The 18,072-nt window shown below is 44.3% G+C and overlaps 1 protein-coding gene across 1 annotated transcript in view; it reads right to left on the minus strand.

Moving 5' to 3' along the window:
* TEX2 (testis expressed 2) overlaps positions 1-18,072 on the minus strand; it is a 126,856-nt gene that overhangs the window by 20,759 nt on the left and 88,025 nt on the right. The window contains exons 6-7 of the mRNA XM_049860182.1: positions 12,367-12,513; positions 7,407-7,506 (exon numbers count right to left, since the gene is read on the minus strand). Of these exons, the coding sequence (XP_049716139.1) occupies positions 7,407-7,506; positions 12,367-12,513 (247 nt within the window). The remainder of the gene's footprint in view (positions 1-7,406; positions 7,507-12,366; positions 12,514-18,072) is intronic.

The following is an 18,072-nucleotide window of genomic DNA, read 5'->3' on the forward strand; positions in this document are numbered from 1 at the left end:
CTCACGCCACCTCAACATGTTTACTGAATTCCTAATGCAAGACATCAGAGCTAAAGACACCGAGATGCCCCTGCTCTCCGGGGGCTTATGCTTGAAGAGGAATGAAGATGGCTAATGCTGGTGCCAGTCAGACCGTGATGCCGCCAGAGGACAAACCTGCCTTGGTGCATGTCCCCAGAAACAGGAAGTCGTCACAACTAGAACAGAGATTCTTCTGCCTTCTCCCTGGTGTTCTATTTAACAGATGCCACACCTTAGTAACAGTGCTACCGTGGTCATATAAACCTAGTCATTTCACTTAGCAGTTCATGGTTTTATTACTATGAAAATAACTAAAAGGCATCAGTCTCATTGGAATAGGCTTCATAGGGCACCTTCAGCTCAGGAGTGAGGAGAACCTAAAGCCAGGGCTTCCAACCAGTTCATTTTGCTTTGAACCCCTGCTGAGAATCTGCACTTCCACTTCAAATACATTGAATCATAATCTGCATTTTAACAAGATCCCCAGGTGATTCTTAAGTATATTTTAGAACCACTGTTCTACTAGTGGAAACCCTGGTAGTGTAGTGGTTAAGTGCTATAGCTGCTAACCAAAAGGCTGGCAGTTTGAATCCACCAGGCGCTCCTTGGAAACTCTATGGGGCAGTTCTACTCTGTCCTATAAGGTTGCTATGAGTTGGAATTGACTCGATAGCAACGGGTTTTTTTTTTTTTTTTTTGGTTCTACTAGTGGTTTTCAGAATTGGTCACTAACCATCTGTACTGGCATGGCCTGGGAACTGATTAGGAATGCAAATTCCCAGCAGGGTTTCCAACCAGGCAGAACCAGTTTGAAGCTCTGCCTAAAGCTTGCTCACCTGAGCTTGGTTGCTCCTTACCTGAGCCTCCATTCTTCTCCACCTGTAACTACGAGTGGCTGATTTACACTCTGAAAGTCACTCTTTGGCATCTGAAGAACAAAATTACAGGCAGTCCCCAGATTACGAACGAGGTCATTCCTAACTGTGTCTTTAAGTCGAATTTGTGGGTAATTTGGAGCAGGTGCATATGGTTCTTCTTTAGCCTTACTTTAGTGCAAGAAAAGGCTTGAAGCTTTTAATGATTTGTGAAGATGACTATGATGAATTTGTTGCTGAGTAGGGGTTGGTTCAATCATTTCAAAGTAAGGGGAAATTTACACAACATTAAAGTGTTAGTCTGAGCTGTCCATAAGTCGGACGTTCGTAACCCAGGACTGCCTGTACTTCAAAAGGAATATCTGATAATATATTACCAAGAACAGATGTTTGAGTGATTCAGCTCATAAAAGACAAAGGCATCACTGCTTGTTTTGTTCCTGGCAAATAGATTGGTGCCATATTGCTCATTCAGATACCACAGAAAATTATTGTTTGGATGTATCTTTTAGGACAGACGTCATTTTTAGCTTTGTCTCCCTGTAACTGCTCTTTGAAACAGAGCTCCGCCTCCTCAAGGTTGACACTGTCACAAATCAGAGTTCCCTCTTCCTGACCAGCGCCCAAGCTCCACAGGAGGTAGTTTTTCTTTTTGCAACATGATCTGGCTGGAGAATGAGTGTGCCATTCCTGTCAGCACTGAGCTCTATACTTGGCCCTGCCTCAGCTCTCAGGCCTGGGTAGGCCACAATCACCACAGCTGCTGTTCTAACAGATGCTCCTGAAGAGGGTGGAACAGAGCAATAGGAAGGTCACAGATAGACTCTGGTTCCAGTTTTCTGCAACATTCAGTCAGCAAAGTAACTTCAGCCCCAGAACTGGCTAGAGGGGGCAGGCACTACAGATTGACCCCAAACACAGGTATAGGGAGTGGACACCCACACAGTCATGACTAAAGGCATCTCTGGACAGACAAGCCTTCATTTCCTGTGGGAATGAGGTCATTTTCCCCCAGAATCTGGGACCTGCAGTTGAAACTTGGGTTGGCATATGGGTATCTCAAGATAAGACAAAACCAATACAGTGCCCTGTCCATGAAGGATGCTCAATGACCAGCTGCAGACTCGAATACATGCGACAAACATCCTGAAGACTAAATGGATTGATCTGAACCCGAGGGGTTGTGGTCTACATCCTTGGTTCATTTGACCCTGCTGACACACACCTATAGCACTGCTCTGTGTGCCCTGGTCCCAGGCATTGAAGATGCAAACTTGTACCCCCCTCCCCAGCCCCTTTAGGGCGCTTTTACAGCAGCATCAAACACTCCCTGATGGCTTACTATGTGCACTATGTGCCACGTGGTGCTGAGACTTTACATCTAACATTTCAGCTCCACCACAATCAGATGAGCAGACACTGCTGCCATCACCACTTCATGGATGAGGAAGCGGGTGTGGAGAGGTTAGTAACTTCCTGAGCTCCCACTGCTGGCTGGTGAAGAAGCAGGGCTCACAAGCCTCTGGCACTGACCTAGAAGCCGTGGAACAGGATGAAAAGAGAGGCCTTCCAGCTTTGGCTTACTCATCTAAAACATGGCAGGGTCTGGCCAGGTGATCCTGATTGCCTTTCAGGTCTAAATAGTCAATCTGCCTGGTTCCTTAAGGGTTTAATTAAGACCTATACATTCTAAGGAAACCCTGTTGGGGTAGTGGCTAAGTGCTACAGCTGCTAACCACGAGGTTGGCAGTTCAAATCTGCCAGGTGCTCCTTGGAAACTCTGTGGGGCAGTTCTACCCCGTCCTATAGGGTCGCTATGAGTCGGAATTGACTCGACGGCAGTGGGTCTGGTTTTGTTTTTTTTTATATGTTCTAAATTAATTTTCATTTACAGGAAAAAGCATACCAAAAAGGTTGCCCTGGCCATCTCTGAATGGTAGAATGATGGGTAACATTATCCTTTTTGCCTTTTCTAAATATTCCAGTTTTCTGTATAGTAAGTATTTGTTGAGTGAATGAATGAAGATTATCCTAACAGAATTAATAAAACAGCTGGAAAGAGCCTGGCTGAGAGGGATGGCCTGGTGGCTCCAATATAGGCCCTGGAGATAGGGACCCGGGACAGGTATGAGGGGGGTGGAAGGAGGCAGACCGAGTCAGGGAGGGGAACAGGTGCAGGCTCCTGGGCCCCATTATAAAGCCAAAGGAAAGAAAGAAGACCCCGAAACCCCATATATACCTCAGGGACAGAGGTGTGTGGAGAGGGGAGGGGTAGAGCTAAGGCAGGAGGTGCACAGTCAGTTCCCAGGCAGGAGAGATCTCCATCTTTCCAGCCATCTGCCACTGGTGGGGAGTGAAGACGCCCTGGGAACAGGAAAGGTGGGCATTTAACCTTATTCACTCACTACACTAGAACTCAGGCCAACAGCTCCACTGAACATGGAGGCCATGAGTCGAGAACTGCATTTGTCTTTCCATTGCTCCCACTAGGACCCGCCAGCTTCGAGCTGTCGGACGGATCAACAGGCACCACAGCTACCACATTCTAAGCTCCCCAACAGCAGCAGCAATAATGATGGTAAAAACAATAGCTAGCACTTATACAGACCTTGCCTTGCACCAGATACTGTTCTCAGTGCCTTCTGTGGATTAATTCATTTAATCCTCACAATTCTTATGAAGTAGGTGCTGTTAGTATGCCCGCTAGAGAGCTGAAGAAACCGAGGGCAGGAAGGTTAAGGCACTTGCCCAGGGCCATGGACCTGTGAACCCTGCAGTCATTCTGGGGCTGGTGCTCAGAGCCACAGCTATACACTGCCTCAAGAACAGCACCCCCTTCTCACTCTAGGATGGAGGAATCCAACCAGCTCTGGCCCAAAAACTCCTGCTGGGCACAAATTAGGAAACATTTAAAAGGGGGTGGGGAGGATGATTCCTCGGGAGCGTCTCTCCTTGTGTGGTAGTTGTTGTTAGGTGCTGTGGAGTCGGTTCTGACTGATAGCGACCCTATGCACAACAGAATGGAACACTGCCTAGTCCTACACCATGCTCACAATGGTTGTCATGCTTGAGCCCATTGTTGCAGCCACTGTGTCAATCCATCTCGTTGAGGGTCGTCTTCTTTTTCGCTGACCCTCTACCAAGTATGATGTCCTTCTTCAGGGACTGATCCCTCCTGACATGTCCAAAGTATGTAAGACACAATCTTGCCATCCTTGCTTCTACGAAGCATTCTGGTTGTACTTCTTCCAAGACAGATTTGTTCGCCCTTTTGGCAATCCATGGTATATTCGATATTCTTTGCCAACGCTACAATTGAAAGGTGTCAGTTCTTTGATCTTCCTTATTCATTGTCCAGCTTTCGCAAGCACAGAGCTGCTAAAGCCTTCTTCACCCCAGGGGATCATGTCCCTGGAAGGTAAACTCCACTTTTAAGAGTTAGTTTCAGCAAGTCACCCCAGATTCTACATTCCCTAAAAGGAAAGGTTTCGCTTAGAGCAACAGAATTCGAACCGCACATTTCCTCCTCCATGTTCATGTCTGTTTTACAATTACACGCATCCTTTGCAGACTTGGAAAAAACCTAATTTGATCCAACTTTTAAAAACCCACAGGCTTTATGTCATTATCTTTCCTTTCTTTGGTAACATTTTTTCCCTTGTTACATAAGCAGGTAGATCTCTAAAACTTGCCCTGAAAGGAGCTAAGTCAGCCTCAAATGGATTACAAACTGGCAAAGCTTTAATCTGTACAGTGAACTGTCTTCCCATAGCTCCTGTTCTACAGGAACAGGAAAGAAACTTGAGACTTAGGAGTTTGGTGGTTTACTCAAAGCCTGATCGAGGCTGCCCTGTGAGGTGTGAGGCTGCAGGGACACTTCTTAGATGCTGCCAAGTCCAGCTGTGGTCCTTCGCCCGCCCGTTTGGAAATTTCTACTAATTCAACAAAAGAGAGTCCTGAGATAAAAGACTGTTAACGCATTAGAAAACAGAGCATTGACATGCAGTATTTACTTTCTTTAGGTCCCAGTTCTCAGGAGGGTTAGGTTGGCTGATTATTTATCAGCTTGTCACAGGACAATCCCTCAACAGGGAGTCACCCCTTTTTCCACTGGTGGGGTGAAGACCCATTTTTATTTTTTTTTTACAGTTGACACACAAAAAAATTCATCTTTTAAAAATTTTTCCATTCCAAAAGAATTCTAGCTAAACTATTTGCAAAGAGTCTAAATCTTTTCCAGTTTTACTCTCCATTAACCAGAAATTAACCAAACCCAGGAGCACTCCATTCCATGGTGGAGACACAGTGAGGGGGCTACAGGTGACCTCAGCAAGCAGGTAGTACTAGGTGATTTCTGGATTTGCAAATAATACTCTGGACTGGCTTTCTCTGAAATCGATGCGAAGCTAAAAACAGACATATGGTCTCCCAGTCAGCTGAAAGATATCCCTAGAGAGATTTGACAGAGCTGCTCACTGTTGCACTACAAAATCTCTTTGTGTTTTCATCAAATGTACACAACAGAAGAAAAATGATTTCACTAAACGTGACCCATGAGCCATCTGATATAGTGAGACAAAAGTAGCTTCTATGGTCTACATGTTTTACAAAAACAATTATTCTCTCCCCTACCTCGTTCATGAGCCTGAAGGGGTAAGAGGCTCACACGGAAAGGGCGGCTCCAGTGATGAAGTCGATGTTTCCATGGCAGTGAGGCTGTTTCCTGCCCTGTCATAAGCTATTTCCCCCCAACCACCTCCCCCCGCCTGGCTTGCACCTCTTTTCACCAAACTCTTGTGTACTCAACTTTCCTTGTCAAGGTCCTTTTAAAACCACGTGTCCAATGGATATTGATGATGGCTGTACATGATTAATGTAATTACAGTTGCTAAATTGTACACGTTAAAAAATCTTAAATTGGCAAGTATGTTTATATATTTATCTTTACAACAATAAAAAAAAACTGTGATAAAAGAAAAAACCCTTGTGTCATAAAATACACATAAATCTTTACACTGTAATTTTACTTAAACTCTCTCTACATTCTAATCAACTTTTTTTCCTCGGCTCACAAGAGTAAGGCACAAATACTGTGTCAGTAGTATGTTTTAAAAATCAAATCTGTGAACTTTCCTCAGAAGAGAACTTTTCTCTCAAAATATTACCTTAGAATACATGTTTTCATTTTTCAAACACTCATCGAGCACCTACTAGGAGTAACAAGGGACACAAAGATGTGAAACACGATGGTCAAAGAATTTGCAACCTAAAAGCGGGGTCGAGGTAAAGAAAGATGTGAATCCATATGATGAGAGGTGGCTTCTGGTGATGGGCCGGGGCAGAGGACCACACGAGGGGTCAACGGGGCTGAAATCCAGACCACTCCCTCCACCATGGCAAGGGCTGAGGCTACCAGGGTAGGCCTCGAAACCAAAACCTGTTGCCATCGAGTTGATTCTGACTCATCGTGATCCTACGCAACAAAGCAGAACTACCCCACAGGGTTTCCAAGGTTGTAATCTTTATGGAAGCAGACTGCCACGGAGTGACTGGTGGGTTCAAACCACCAACCTTTTGGTTAGCAGTAGCTACACTGTACCACCAAGGCTCCTTCCAGGGTAGGTACTGTTTCTGAAGGCAAGGGGGCACAAAAACTCAGGTCCCATTAGCTGGCATGTGGGCATCTTTGGGCTGGGGGAGGCCCTGTAAGGATCCAAGAAACTAGGATTAGAAGGGTAAGCCCTGCTCTATTTCCCATCAGTTTAAGGCCATGACTGTTAAGAAGAAAAGACACTTTTAAACCTTGAACTGAAACTAGCCCCTGAGGTCATTTTTCAGCTAAACAACAGATTGGCTCACAAAATAAAGGATATCACCAGTGAGTACTGTGCTGCTTTGAGAAACCATCCACATGAGACTAAATGGTTAACAACTACTTTAAAACAAAGATGAGAAGGTAAGGGAGCAGGGAAATTAGATTAATGGAAACAAAACAACCAGAACGGAAGTACTGAGAATGTTCACACATTGTGAAGAACGTAACCAATGCCACTGAGCAATCTGTGTAGAAACTGTTGAATGGAAACCTAAATTGCTGTGTAAACCTTCAATGAAAACACAATAAAATATTTATTCAAAAAAAGAAGAAGAAAAGGTAGTCGACACAAAACACCAAAAACCCAACGCTGTCGAGTCAATTCTGACTCATAGCAACCCTATAGGACAGAGGAGAACTGCTCAACAGGACTTCTGAAGCAGTAATCTTTATGGAGGCAGGCTGTCACATCTTTCTCCCAAGAAGCGGCTGGTGGGTTCAAACCACTGACCTTTGGGTTACCAGCTACGCATTTCACCACTGCGAGACCTGGGCTCCTTTAACCCGAAATAGATGGTTAAAAATAGTCCCCAACCCCCTCCAAACACAAAGCCTTGGTACTGAATCCATAGTGATGCAAACATCTTAACATTCATATACATGGTCAGTTCCTCTCAGAGTCAGTTAAGAGTTACCTTGGTGATCAACATAAGGCTTGAAGGCCTGAAGGATTTTTGGCACAGCCACCCCCATGTCAAGTTCCGTCAGAGTCAGCTCATTCATAAAGTAGGGGAGCTGGAGAAAAGAAGTAAACAGTGGATGAGAAACGTTATCAACCTTGTAAAACTGCCAAGACAAGTCAGAATTCAACATACTCTTAGAGGGAATGGTGGCCAGGGTTTGGGGCATACATCATTTAATTAACCAAAATAGACTGAGCGCTCTACCATGTACTAGGCATCGTACTGAAGACAGCACCGTGAACAATGGGCAAGTTCCTTGCTCTCATGGGGTTAATATAGGAGAGGTGGGAACCGATAAATAAGTAGACGGATAAATAATATAGTTTCAGAGAGAGTAATTAACTGCTACAAGAAAACAAAGCAGGTAACAGGACAGAGAGCCTGGCACGTGGCTGGGACTGGCTATTTTAGCTAAGGAGGTCTAGGAAGGCTTCTCTGAGGAGTGGCTTTTGACAAGATATATGACTGTGCAAAAGGAATCAGCCATGCTGGTTAGATGAATAATGCCCGGGGTTGGCCAAAATATGGGAAAATGAGCCTCTCTTAGACCATTAGTGGGGAGGAAGCTATTACGATAACATTTCTGACCGGCAAACTTAGAACATGTATTACATCTTTTAAAAATCACATCCCTTTGACCTCGAGCTGGACACCTCCTGTTGTTCTTCTGGATCTGCACTCCACCCTCTACCTGGTGACACTGGCCTATGTCAACCACTCTGGCTTCTAGTTGGGCATGGCCAATGGGATACACCAATGGGCAGGGTTGGTGGGAGGCATGTGGCTAAGAGTGTTGTAGGCATTTGTCTCCTCCCCAGATTCCTCTACTGTAAGGTCACAGGTGCTATCAGTTGGGCAGCCCTCTCCACAGGGCTACCTTTTCAGAGTTCCAGGGACTGCTCCTTGCCTTTGGTCCTTCGGGGAGCAGTAACAGCTCCCCACTGCTGCTAGCCCTCGCTCTATCCCTTTTAGTCTCTCTACATCTGCCCACAGTTTTATAAATCTTCCCTCAGGCTACTCCATCTGTCTCCTGCTGGGACTCTGGACTAATACAAACCCCCAAGCCTATCAGGGGGGATTTATTCTAAAGGAAATGGCATAAGAGCACTGGTATCATGTTTACAAAGTCTTACTTCACCTCAAGATTACAGAATGAATTCATCTATTTTTTTTATCCCCTAGTAAGTTTGTATATGTGTATTTTTGTTTGTTTAAATCTTTAATTCATTCAGAATTTTAGTGTAAGATGTAAAGTAGGGATTCAATTTTATTTTATTTTTCCAAATGGCTAATCAGCTGTCCCAAGCTGTTATTGAGTAACCAGCCCTTTCCTTATTAATCTGTAGTGCCATCTTTAAATACAAGATTCCCACTATACTGGAGTCTGTACTGAGCACTGTTTTCTGCCAGTCTCAAACTGCTTTTATTACTGTAGTTTTGTATTTTTTAATCTGGCAAGTCCCTCTTCTTTTGTTTTCCCCTAGAGTTTTCAAAGTTATTCTCACAAATATTTTAAGTATTTTTCCAGTTAAACATTAGAATGATTTTGTAAAAATTTAGAATTGAGTTTTTAAAAAATCAAATATTTGTTCAGTATTTCCCATAAAACAAGGCAGCACTTAGCCAGGCATGGATTTAACACTTAAGTTGCTGGACTACTTCAGCCATCTCTCTGCAGAAAAACAAACTTTCAGGATTTACCAGTCAGAGAACTTCGTCCCTGATTTTGTTGGAGGGATAAGGGTAGGGTGAAGAGATTACTTTAAAGAGATCATGATGTCTGTGGTGGACAAAACGTGAGTAGAGGCAGTGTTCAAACGTGCATTTTTGAATTGGTGGTGGTTGTATTTGGAAAACATTTTTCTAAAGAATCAATGTTATAAGTGGTGCTTGGCCTCTCAATCAGCCTAAAAACACTCCGTGGCCAAAAATGTAGCCAAAATCCGTAACTGGCCACAGCCCTTTATCCCTATTATTGCCACTCTAATACCCAGTGTTTCAGGAACATGCTGGGTTAGAGACTCCGAGGGCTGGCCAGGGAATGTCACCACTTCCAACAGTGTTTCTATGGGAACACAAGTCCCACACTAAGCCACATGAGTGAATCAGAGACAGCAGGAATGTAACTGTCCCTCCTCTATCCCTGTTCAGGACCCCCCTTCCCCATCTTGCGCCCTGTAGTCTCTGCAAGGGCAAAGGAAGGACCTGAGACAGGACCTAAGACAAAGAAGGGGGGGGTGAAAGAAACTGAGAAAGACAGGGTGGGGGTGGGCCCTAATTACAGTATGTAGAATGGGGAAGGGAGAGCAGCTGAGCCTGGTTTGCTACTTACTCACCTGTCTGCCCAACCACAAGACACGAGACCATTTCTAAACTCTACCCGCAACACACACACACACACCCCTCCTTGTTCAGATTTCTGCCTGGGTTCAAACTCTTGGTACCAGACTCCAGAGGAATGTTCTTCCTACCCAGCTGGGGAAAGCAGGGAAAGATCACTTCTCTTCTTGTTCTTTTCAACCAGAATGCCTCTCCTCCTACCCAAAGGGTACCTCAATGAGACAGGAACCCAGTGGCACATTCTTCATCCTCCTGAGTAAACTCAACTGGGGACTAGAGATACAGGTGTATGGGACATTCTCAGGTTGATGGGTGATAAGTCAGAGCTGCTTCCAGTAAGAGCAGCAGATACTGACATAGGCACAACAGGCCCATAACCACCAAAGGCCCCAAGGTGGCGTTCTATCAGCTGGCTGAGGCCAAGAGTATATTTGCTGTTGGGCAGAAGTTCAGGTTGTTTTAAGCCCATCACTGGGTACCAGAAAACAGAGGGCTGCTCCTGTACTACGCGAATCTTTATCATGTGTGAGGGGGACAATCTGGGACTGCAGGGCAAGGCCAGCAAAGAGTTCTTCCAGGGAAGCCAGGAGACAAAGAAGATCTGTCACAGGGCACAGCTCAGCTCCTCCAGGCCCCAATTCTCTGTCTCCATGCTGGCTCTGGGCTGGCTGCTACCTAATACTGACTCACTACTAGGTTTAAGGTACTACGGCCTCTCCAGGGGAACCTGGATCTTTGGTCATAATAAGCATTCTTCTGGCAGGGGTGGTGGTAGGTTCAGAATTTGAGAAGTAATATTCTGCTGCCTTTCTGTTTAGTCCATTGCCTAGGGTCCCCTCTGGTCTGCAGGCCACTTCCTAAGGCAGCAGCTCAGGTGGGGGTGGAGGGAGTGCAGATATACTGAGGCTGATGGAGGGATACAGCTCCCACTGCTGAACTGCTGAGGCTGAAGGATCATTTCCCCATTCTAACCTTTTAGTACTTCTGACCTCAAAAAACCAAAGGAAGCTTAAGTTTCTAAACTACAAAAGCCCACATCAAACTGCAAAGGGAGAAAATGAAAATAAAAGACTTTCCCTCAACTTCTGGAATGAGGAAGCTTACCATTCTCCACTAATGGGGCAGAGACACTACAGACTTCTAGCTCCAGAGAGAAGAGTGAAGTACCTCCTCATCAAGTTCATTTTGGATGGTGTGTAACAGAGAGGGCAGTGTCCTGCCTGGACTTCAAGCATGCCCTGCTTTCCCTCTCACGGGAAAGCCCAAAATGGTATCTTGAAAAAGAGCAGTGGCAGCGCTGTGGGTTGGCGTTGACCTGGAAACTCAACGTTTCCATCATTTTCCAAAAAGGAGAAGAAGTTGAGTGATCTCTAGGTCGGGTGCTGAACTCTCATTCCCGAGACAGAGGGTCACTGCTGCCTGGCGCTTCCCCTCTACAGAGCTGGCTAGCAGAAACAGACTCAACCCTCAACCCACCTTAACAGCACAACCAGGATAACACTTGTCCACGGAGCCCTCCCAAAGCCTTGCCCTGAACCCAGTTCCTCAAGCTCAGGAGGCAGGGTCTACTCTTCATCAGGGGACGACACTGGCCCGCAGCTGGCAGCCAGAGCTAGCTAGCACATGAGTAAGCTAGAAAAGGTCTGTGCTTTACCCAAAGAAATGACAGAAATTGAATTGAAGCTACTCTATGCCCATATTTTTCTCCACATGTAATTTTACCTCAGCTCACAGTTTCTTAACATGGAGTCCTTGAACTCTAAAACCATGGGCAAAATTTGGTATCTATGTGCATTTCTCTAGGGAGAGGATCCATAGGCTTCTGCTTCTCAAAGGAATTTATGACTAAAAGATTCAGAGCCACTGATTTCAGCTATTGACTGTAGTAAGCCTTCATTGAAGATTTGGGACCAAAGTTACTATTCCTCGGCTGGGTCTTTACTGAGTCAAAGCTTACTTCTAAGTAAGCTAAGTAAGGCCTCTTGGTTGGCAAATGAGTCATTTAATGACAATTACAAGAAATACTTACACGGTTTAAACTCACTTCCAAGTGGGCCTGGATCAGCACTAAGATGGTTTCTTCAGCAGAGAGAGAGCCCAAAATAAAGTACCATCTGGCCAAAAGGCAAAGGTCAAACGCAGACACATTTAGAGCTTTGGGAGGGAACACACTTGGGAAAGAAGTCTGAAGTAGTCTGGTATTTTCCTCAGAGCAAATATTGTGTGGCACAGACCACAGGCTGAGGGCTCTGGACATACAATTTAAGTTCATTATTAATTTAAAGAACAGAATTATACAAGACACACCAGCTACAAAAGCTCACATTTTCCCGAACCAAATTCTGGATCATCATCTAGAGTGGGTAACAGTGACGCAGCCCAAGAATAAAGTAAACAGAAATGTTCTCTAGGTCCCCAGGTAGACCAGCCAGAGATGGTTTTTCATAGGAACTTACTACTCTCATGTCATATGCTTTAAACCAAGTTATTCTTCACTTAGGGCATAATGATACAAAACTTCCAGAAGTTAAGAAATGTGAAGAACCAGACCATCTTGTGTAGAAAACAATACCTTTATTTTGCTGAGTTTCATTTGGATTTTCTTAGACACCAGATCAGACCAGTATTTCTCTCCTAAGAAGTCCCAAAACATTCTTCCAAGCAAGGCGTTCACCCAAGCTTCCTGTTCTTCCTCCTCAGAGAGTAGAGCCTCTGGCAACTAGCAAAAGAAAAGGGGCCAAAATTAGTTAGAAAGCAACTGGAGAATATGGCAGGTGCTTATTTTTATCAATTCACTGAAGGTCCCACCTCCATCTCATGTGGAGATGACGAGGCCACATGAGCTGTGCTTCTTCCCTATAAACGGCAAGTCCTACATTAATTACCTCAGTGAATAGAAAAGGGGAGAAACAAAAGCTGCCATCACAGCTAAAAACCTCCTCTTTGTCTACTGTCTTTTTTCATCAGTGTTCCTGTGAACCAAGTAAGTATTTCACACAATTAGCTCAGCCAAATTACCCTGGGCCAAAAATCAGCTTGGTATCAACATTCTGAATCAATGACATGTCTGATCAAATGCCCACCTATTTTTTACCCAGTGAAGGCTCCTTGGACGTGTAAATGTTAAGCTGGTCCTCACCTAAGCAGAACCCAGTTCCCCAGTGGCCAGTACTCTAACATTCAGCCCAAGCCTTGTGAGGAGACAGAAGGTTGGAGCTTAAAAAGTAATGATGGCTGGGTCCCACCCTTAGCCTAACTTAACCAGGCATCAGGATTTTCAGAAGCTCCTCAGTGATGTAATGAGCAGGTGAAGCCAACAACCACAGTCCTAGAAAAGAAACAGCCACAGACTCCTACAGTTGTTTGCCTTAATCTCAGCCAGTGAAATACCTGGTCCTCACCTCCATTTGATATTTCTGTCTGGAAACATCTGCCATGGTTAACGTGTGAGGTGGAAGAAGAACAAACTGGGGCTAGCCTCCAATTTCCAAGGCTAACTGTTAGACTAGACCCTGCCTGGAAGGACCAGGGATGGGGGGAAGAAGAAGGGAGAATCGGCAGCAACGGCCACAGAGGGTGCTGTGAGGTTAAAGTGGGCAATGGAGATGATGCACCTGGGACACATTTAGTGCTCGGTGAGGCGGAGCTTGTTACTGTTGTCTAGTGCCACAGGCCAGGCCCTCTGAGAGACTTTCTCATGCTGCCTCATTTATTCCTCACAATGCCCCAGAAAGATAGGCTCTTCATTTCCATTTTACAGATGAGAAAACAGACTCAAGCGTTCAGGGTCCTGCCTGAGGCCCCTAGTTCATGAGTGCAGCCTGACAGGAGTTTTGTTCCCCGGTTCTGTAAATGACCCCTGGCATGACACTTCTCTACACTGAGGTCTTTAATTAAACATTAGCCTTACAGAAACAGCAGCCTTAGAAAGCAAAAATCAGAAGAACTCGAAGTGGAAATCTGTGAATTACTCACCCTTTCCCTTCCCTCTAAGGTTTGTACAAACGCACCTGTGCTGCTCTCATGGGCCGGCTGCAGCCATAAAACACACATCACGGCAACACCTCAGACACTCAGTGTCTCCATGCTCCTTAGGAAGTGTTCACGCCAGTGCTCTGTTCTGGGCAGCTGTCACTGGGCCCACATCACAGCTGTTGGGGGTACAGGCCAGTGGCATGGTATACAGGTCACTTGGCATGCATGGATTTGACACCTGCAGGACTGAGTACCTGTGAGTACCCCAAAGGTCTATGGCATGTATTAAGTGTGAATTTCCGGAAGCCCGGAATTCTGAGGTTCTGACTCAGGTGGGCCAGTCACTGAGCTTGCATGCGAGCCTAGTGTACTACTCAGTACCCACCTGCCCACTGGCTTTATCAGAGCTTGTGGCATCTCTCTTTGGGGGTCTAGAGGTTCACTTACATGTTTTCAATCACGTGTTACTGCACCTAGGGGGAGATATTTTATGTTCTAGGAGTCCTTCAAATTTGGATGTTCTCAGAGGTTTCCCTTGTGAATGTTGGTGAGTCTCATTAAAACACAAAACAAACAAAAAAACACCACCAACCATGGTTTAAAAAATACACACTGGTCATTCCATTTCAGAACACACAGGTCTACCTCATTCTTTTTAATGGCTGTATAGTATTCCATCTGTGGTTTTCTGGTGCTGCAATGTCTTTAGATATTAACCAGACCCTGAATGGAAGAGCAGAAGTCAGGCCACACACTGCACATGTTTTGTGCATCATTCTTCTCTCTGCCTAGACATCTCCACCTCAGATTATCTCAACAGACTTCTGAGTAAACACTCATCTAAGGATAGCATCCTCTTGGCCATTCAGACAGTGAAAACTTGCTGCCCACCAGGGTACCACTTGTCTTATTTAGATTAGTAGGCTACAAGTGGGAAAGTCTATTCTTTATTAATCTTTCTTTATAACCCTAGTTATTCACAGGGAACAAGTTTAGCAGAAAATTCCAAGAAACAAAAGCTGTTTCACAATTTATGCCTAAACCAATACGATGTGATAAACAAATTTCTGAAATAACTGACAAGCAGGTTTTTTTTTTTTTTTCCTTTTCAACGGTTCCTTTTTCTAATATAGGCTTTTCTCCACAGACTCATGGGGAACAAAGAAACATCTAAAAGCAGCAGAACACGGACAATGCATCAAAGAAGCTTTATGAACAAAATCTGGACTCAACAGGCAGCTAGAAGAACTCACTTCCAATGCATGTCATAACAGAGTAAATAATAAGAGCTTAAAGGATAAATGTGCGTACATCTCCTAATATTGCCATTTGGCTGCAGGAAGAAATGTGGGGAGAATATTCATTTCACCATTTCAACTGTAGACATACATTTAGAAATGGTAACTTTCCAAAGATTGTGCCCCCTAAAAAAGTCTGGAGAGTTCAACGGTCTGAAGATGACGCCAGGCCATCCTAACTGTCTGAGTACCTCTTGGGATATATTTTATTAAAGACTAACCTCCAAGGTAAAGTGGTTCAGAATTTATTTAATTCTGGGGTGTAACAGCTTCTGTTACACATAGCTAAGATCAGCCCTCATTTTTGTCATAAAGAGAGTTTAGTGCCTCTGCTCATAAGATTTTGCCATACAAGGTCTGGTGCCATGAGTTTCAAAAAACGCTGTTTGGTCCAAGAAAAGGCACACTGGAAGACCCTTCCCCCATGTTTTTTTGTTTGCTTTCCCTGATTATAAAAACAATACATATTCATTGTATAAAACACCCACAATTTTACTACAAACCCAAACAAAATTGGACCTAACAGGTCCAATATACAGCTGCAGCAGTATATGGACGGGGAACTGCCAGAAATTCAAGCTGGATTCAGAAGAGGACGTGGAATCAGGGATACCATTGCTGATGTCAGATGGACCCTGGCTGAAAGCAGAGAATACCAGAAAGATGGTTACCTGTATTTTATTGACTATGCAAAGGCATTCAACTCTGTGGACTGTAACACATTGCGAAGAATGGGAATTCCAGAACATTTAATTGTGCTCACAAGGAACCTGTACTTAGATCAAGAGGCAGCTGTTCTGACTCAACAAGGAGATACTGCATGGTTTAAAGTCAGGAAAGGTGTGTGTCAGGGTTATATCCTTTCACCATAATGAGCAATAATCTGAGAAGCTGGATTGTATGAAGAAGAATGGAGTATTAGGATTACAGGAAGACTCATTAACAACCTGCGTTATGTAGATGACACAGCCTTGCTTAATGAAAGTGAAAAGGACTTGCAGCATTTACTGATGAAGATCAAAGACCACAGCCTTCAGTATGGATTGCACCTCAACATAAAGAAAACAAAAATCCTCACAACTGGACCAATAAGCAACATCATGATAAAGGGAGAAAAGACTGAAGTTGTCAAAGATTTCACTTTACTTGGATCCACAATCAACAACCATGGAAGCTGTAGTCAAGAAATCAAAAGACACATTGCCATTTGGCAAATCTGCTGCAAAAGGCCTCTTTAAAGTGTTGGAAAGGAAAGATGTCACCTTGAAGACTAAGGCGCGCCTGACCCAAGCCATCGTGTTTTCAGTTGCTTGATATGCACGCAAAAGCTGGATGACGAATAAGGAAGACTGAAAAAGAACAGAAGCCTTTGAATTATGGTGTTGGTGAAGAATATTGAATATACCATGGACTGCCAAAAGAACAAACAAATCTGTCTTGGAGGAAGTACAACCAGAATGCTTCTTAGAAGTAAAGATGGTGAGATTACGTCTCACATACTTTGGACACGTTATCAGGAGGGCTCATGCTTGGTAAAGTAAAGGGCCAATGAAAAAGAAGAACACTCTCAGTGAGATGGACTGACACAGTGGCTGCAACAAGGGGCTCAAGTATTAACGACTGTGAGGATGGCTCAGGATCGGGCAGTGTTTCGTTCTGTTGTACACAGGGTCGCTGTGAGTCGGAACCGACTCAATGGCATCTAACAATAGCAACAGCAACATAGTTTTGGATCTTCTTCTTCTTCTTTTTTTTTTTTTTTACAGATTCATTGAGATATAATTCATATACCATGCAACTCACCCTTTTAAAGTACAGAATTTAATGATTTTTAGCATATTCACAGAGTTGTACAGCCATCACCACAACTTTAGGAAAATTTTATTATCCCAAAAAGAAACCCCATACCCATTAGTAGACATGTGACACACACAGATCTCTACTGACTTAGAAAGGAAAGCAGGGAAGTAATAAAAGTAGGAGAGGAACACGCTGCAGCTCTTCATTTCTAAAAACGGTGCAACAAGCTTTCGCATCCCACATGCTTCTTCCAGGAATTTGCCCTCCCTCAGAAAGCAGTGGAATCTTTGCACCCTCCTTGAATTCTGGCAGTCTTTTGTGGTTGCTTTACTAATAGAGTATGGCAAAAGTGACACTAGAGTTGTCCATTGGTATCCATGGGGGACTGATTCCAGGACCCCCGTGGATACCAAAATCAGTAGATGCTCCAGTCCCTTATATAAAATGGCATGGTATTTGCTTATAACCTACACACATCCTCCTGTATACTTTAAATCATCTCTAGATTACTTATAATACCTAATACAATGCAAATGCTATGTAAATAATTGTTACACAGTACTGTATTGCTTAGGGAATAATGACAAGGCCAACAATGCTCAAATAGCGAGCGCTGGAGAGAGACTGAGGATCCATGAAATGATGGGAGGCTACAGTAGGGGGTGCCTACACATCACTTCATTTGTGTGGATTTGGCACAGTGTTCAGCGTGCCGCAAATTCAAGTTTCACTTTTTGGAACTTTTTTTTTTTAAACAAATCATTTTTGATCCACAGTTAGTTGAACTGGCAGATGTGGAACCTGCAGATATCGAAAGCCGACTATACACTACATCTGATGCTAGGTCATAAAAGTAATACAACTTCCACCTGCTCTTTCTCTAGGGACACTTGCCTTTGGAACCCAGTCAGATGGAGAAGAACTGTGGCCTCCAGCCCTGAACCCCAGGTGAGCTCCCAGCCAACAGCCAGCGTCTACTGGCCTGCCATGTGAGTGTGCCCTCTTGGAACCAGATCCACTAGCCCCAGTCCAGCCTTCCCAGTTGACGCTGCACGCAGCCTTCACTGCTAAGCCTTGCCCAAATTGCAAATTTGTGACTAAAATAGTGATTGTTATTGTTTTAAGCCCCGACTTTTGGAGTTGTAGGTTATACAGCAGTAGCTAACTAGAACAAACACCTACTTTATTCAAGACCATCTCAACTT

The sequence above is a fragment of the Elephas maximus genome, chromosome 19 (genome assembly GCF_024166365.1).
Source record: "Elephas maximus indicus isolate mEleMax1 chromosome 19, mEleMax1 primary haplotype, whole genome shotgun sequence".
Classification (NCBI taxonomy): domain Eukaryota; kingdom Metazoa; phylum Chordata; class Mammalia; order Proboscidea; family Elephantidae; genus Elephas; species Elephas maximus.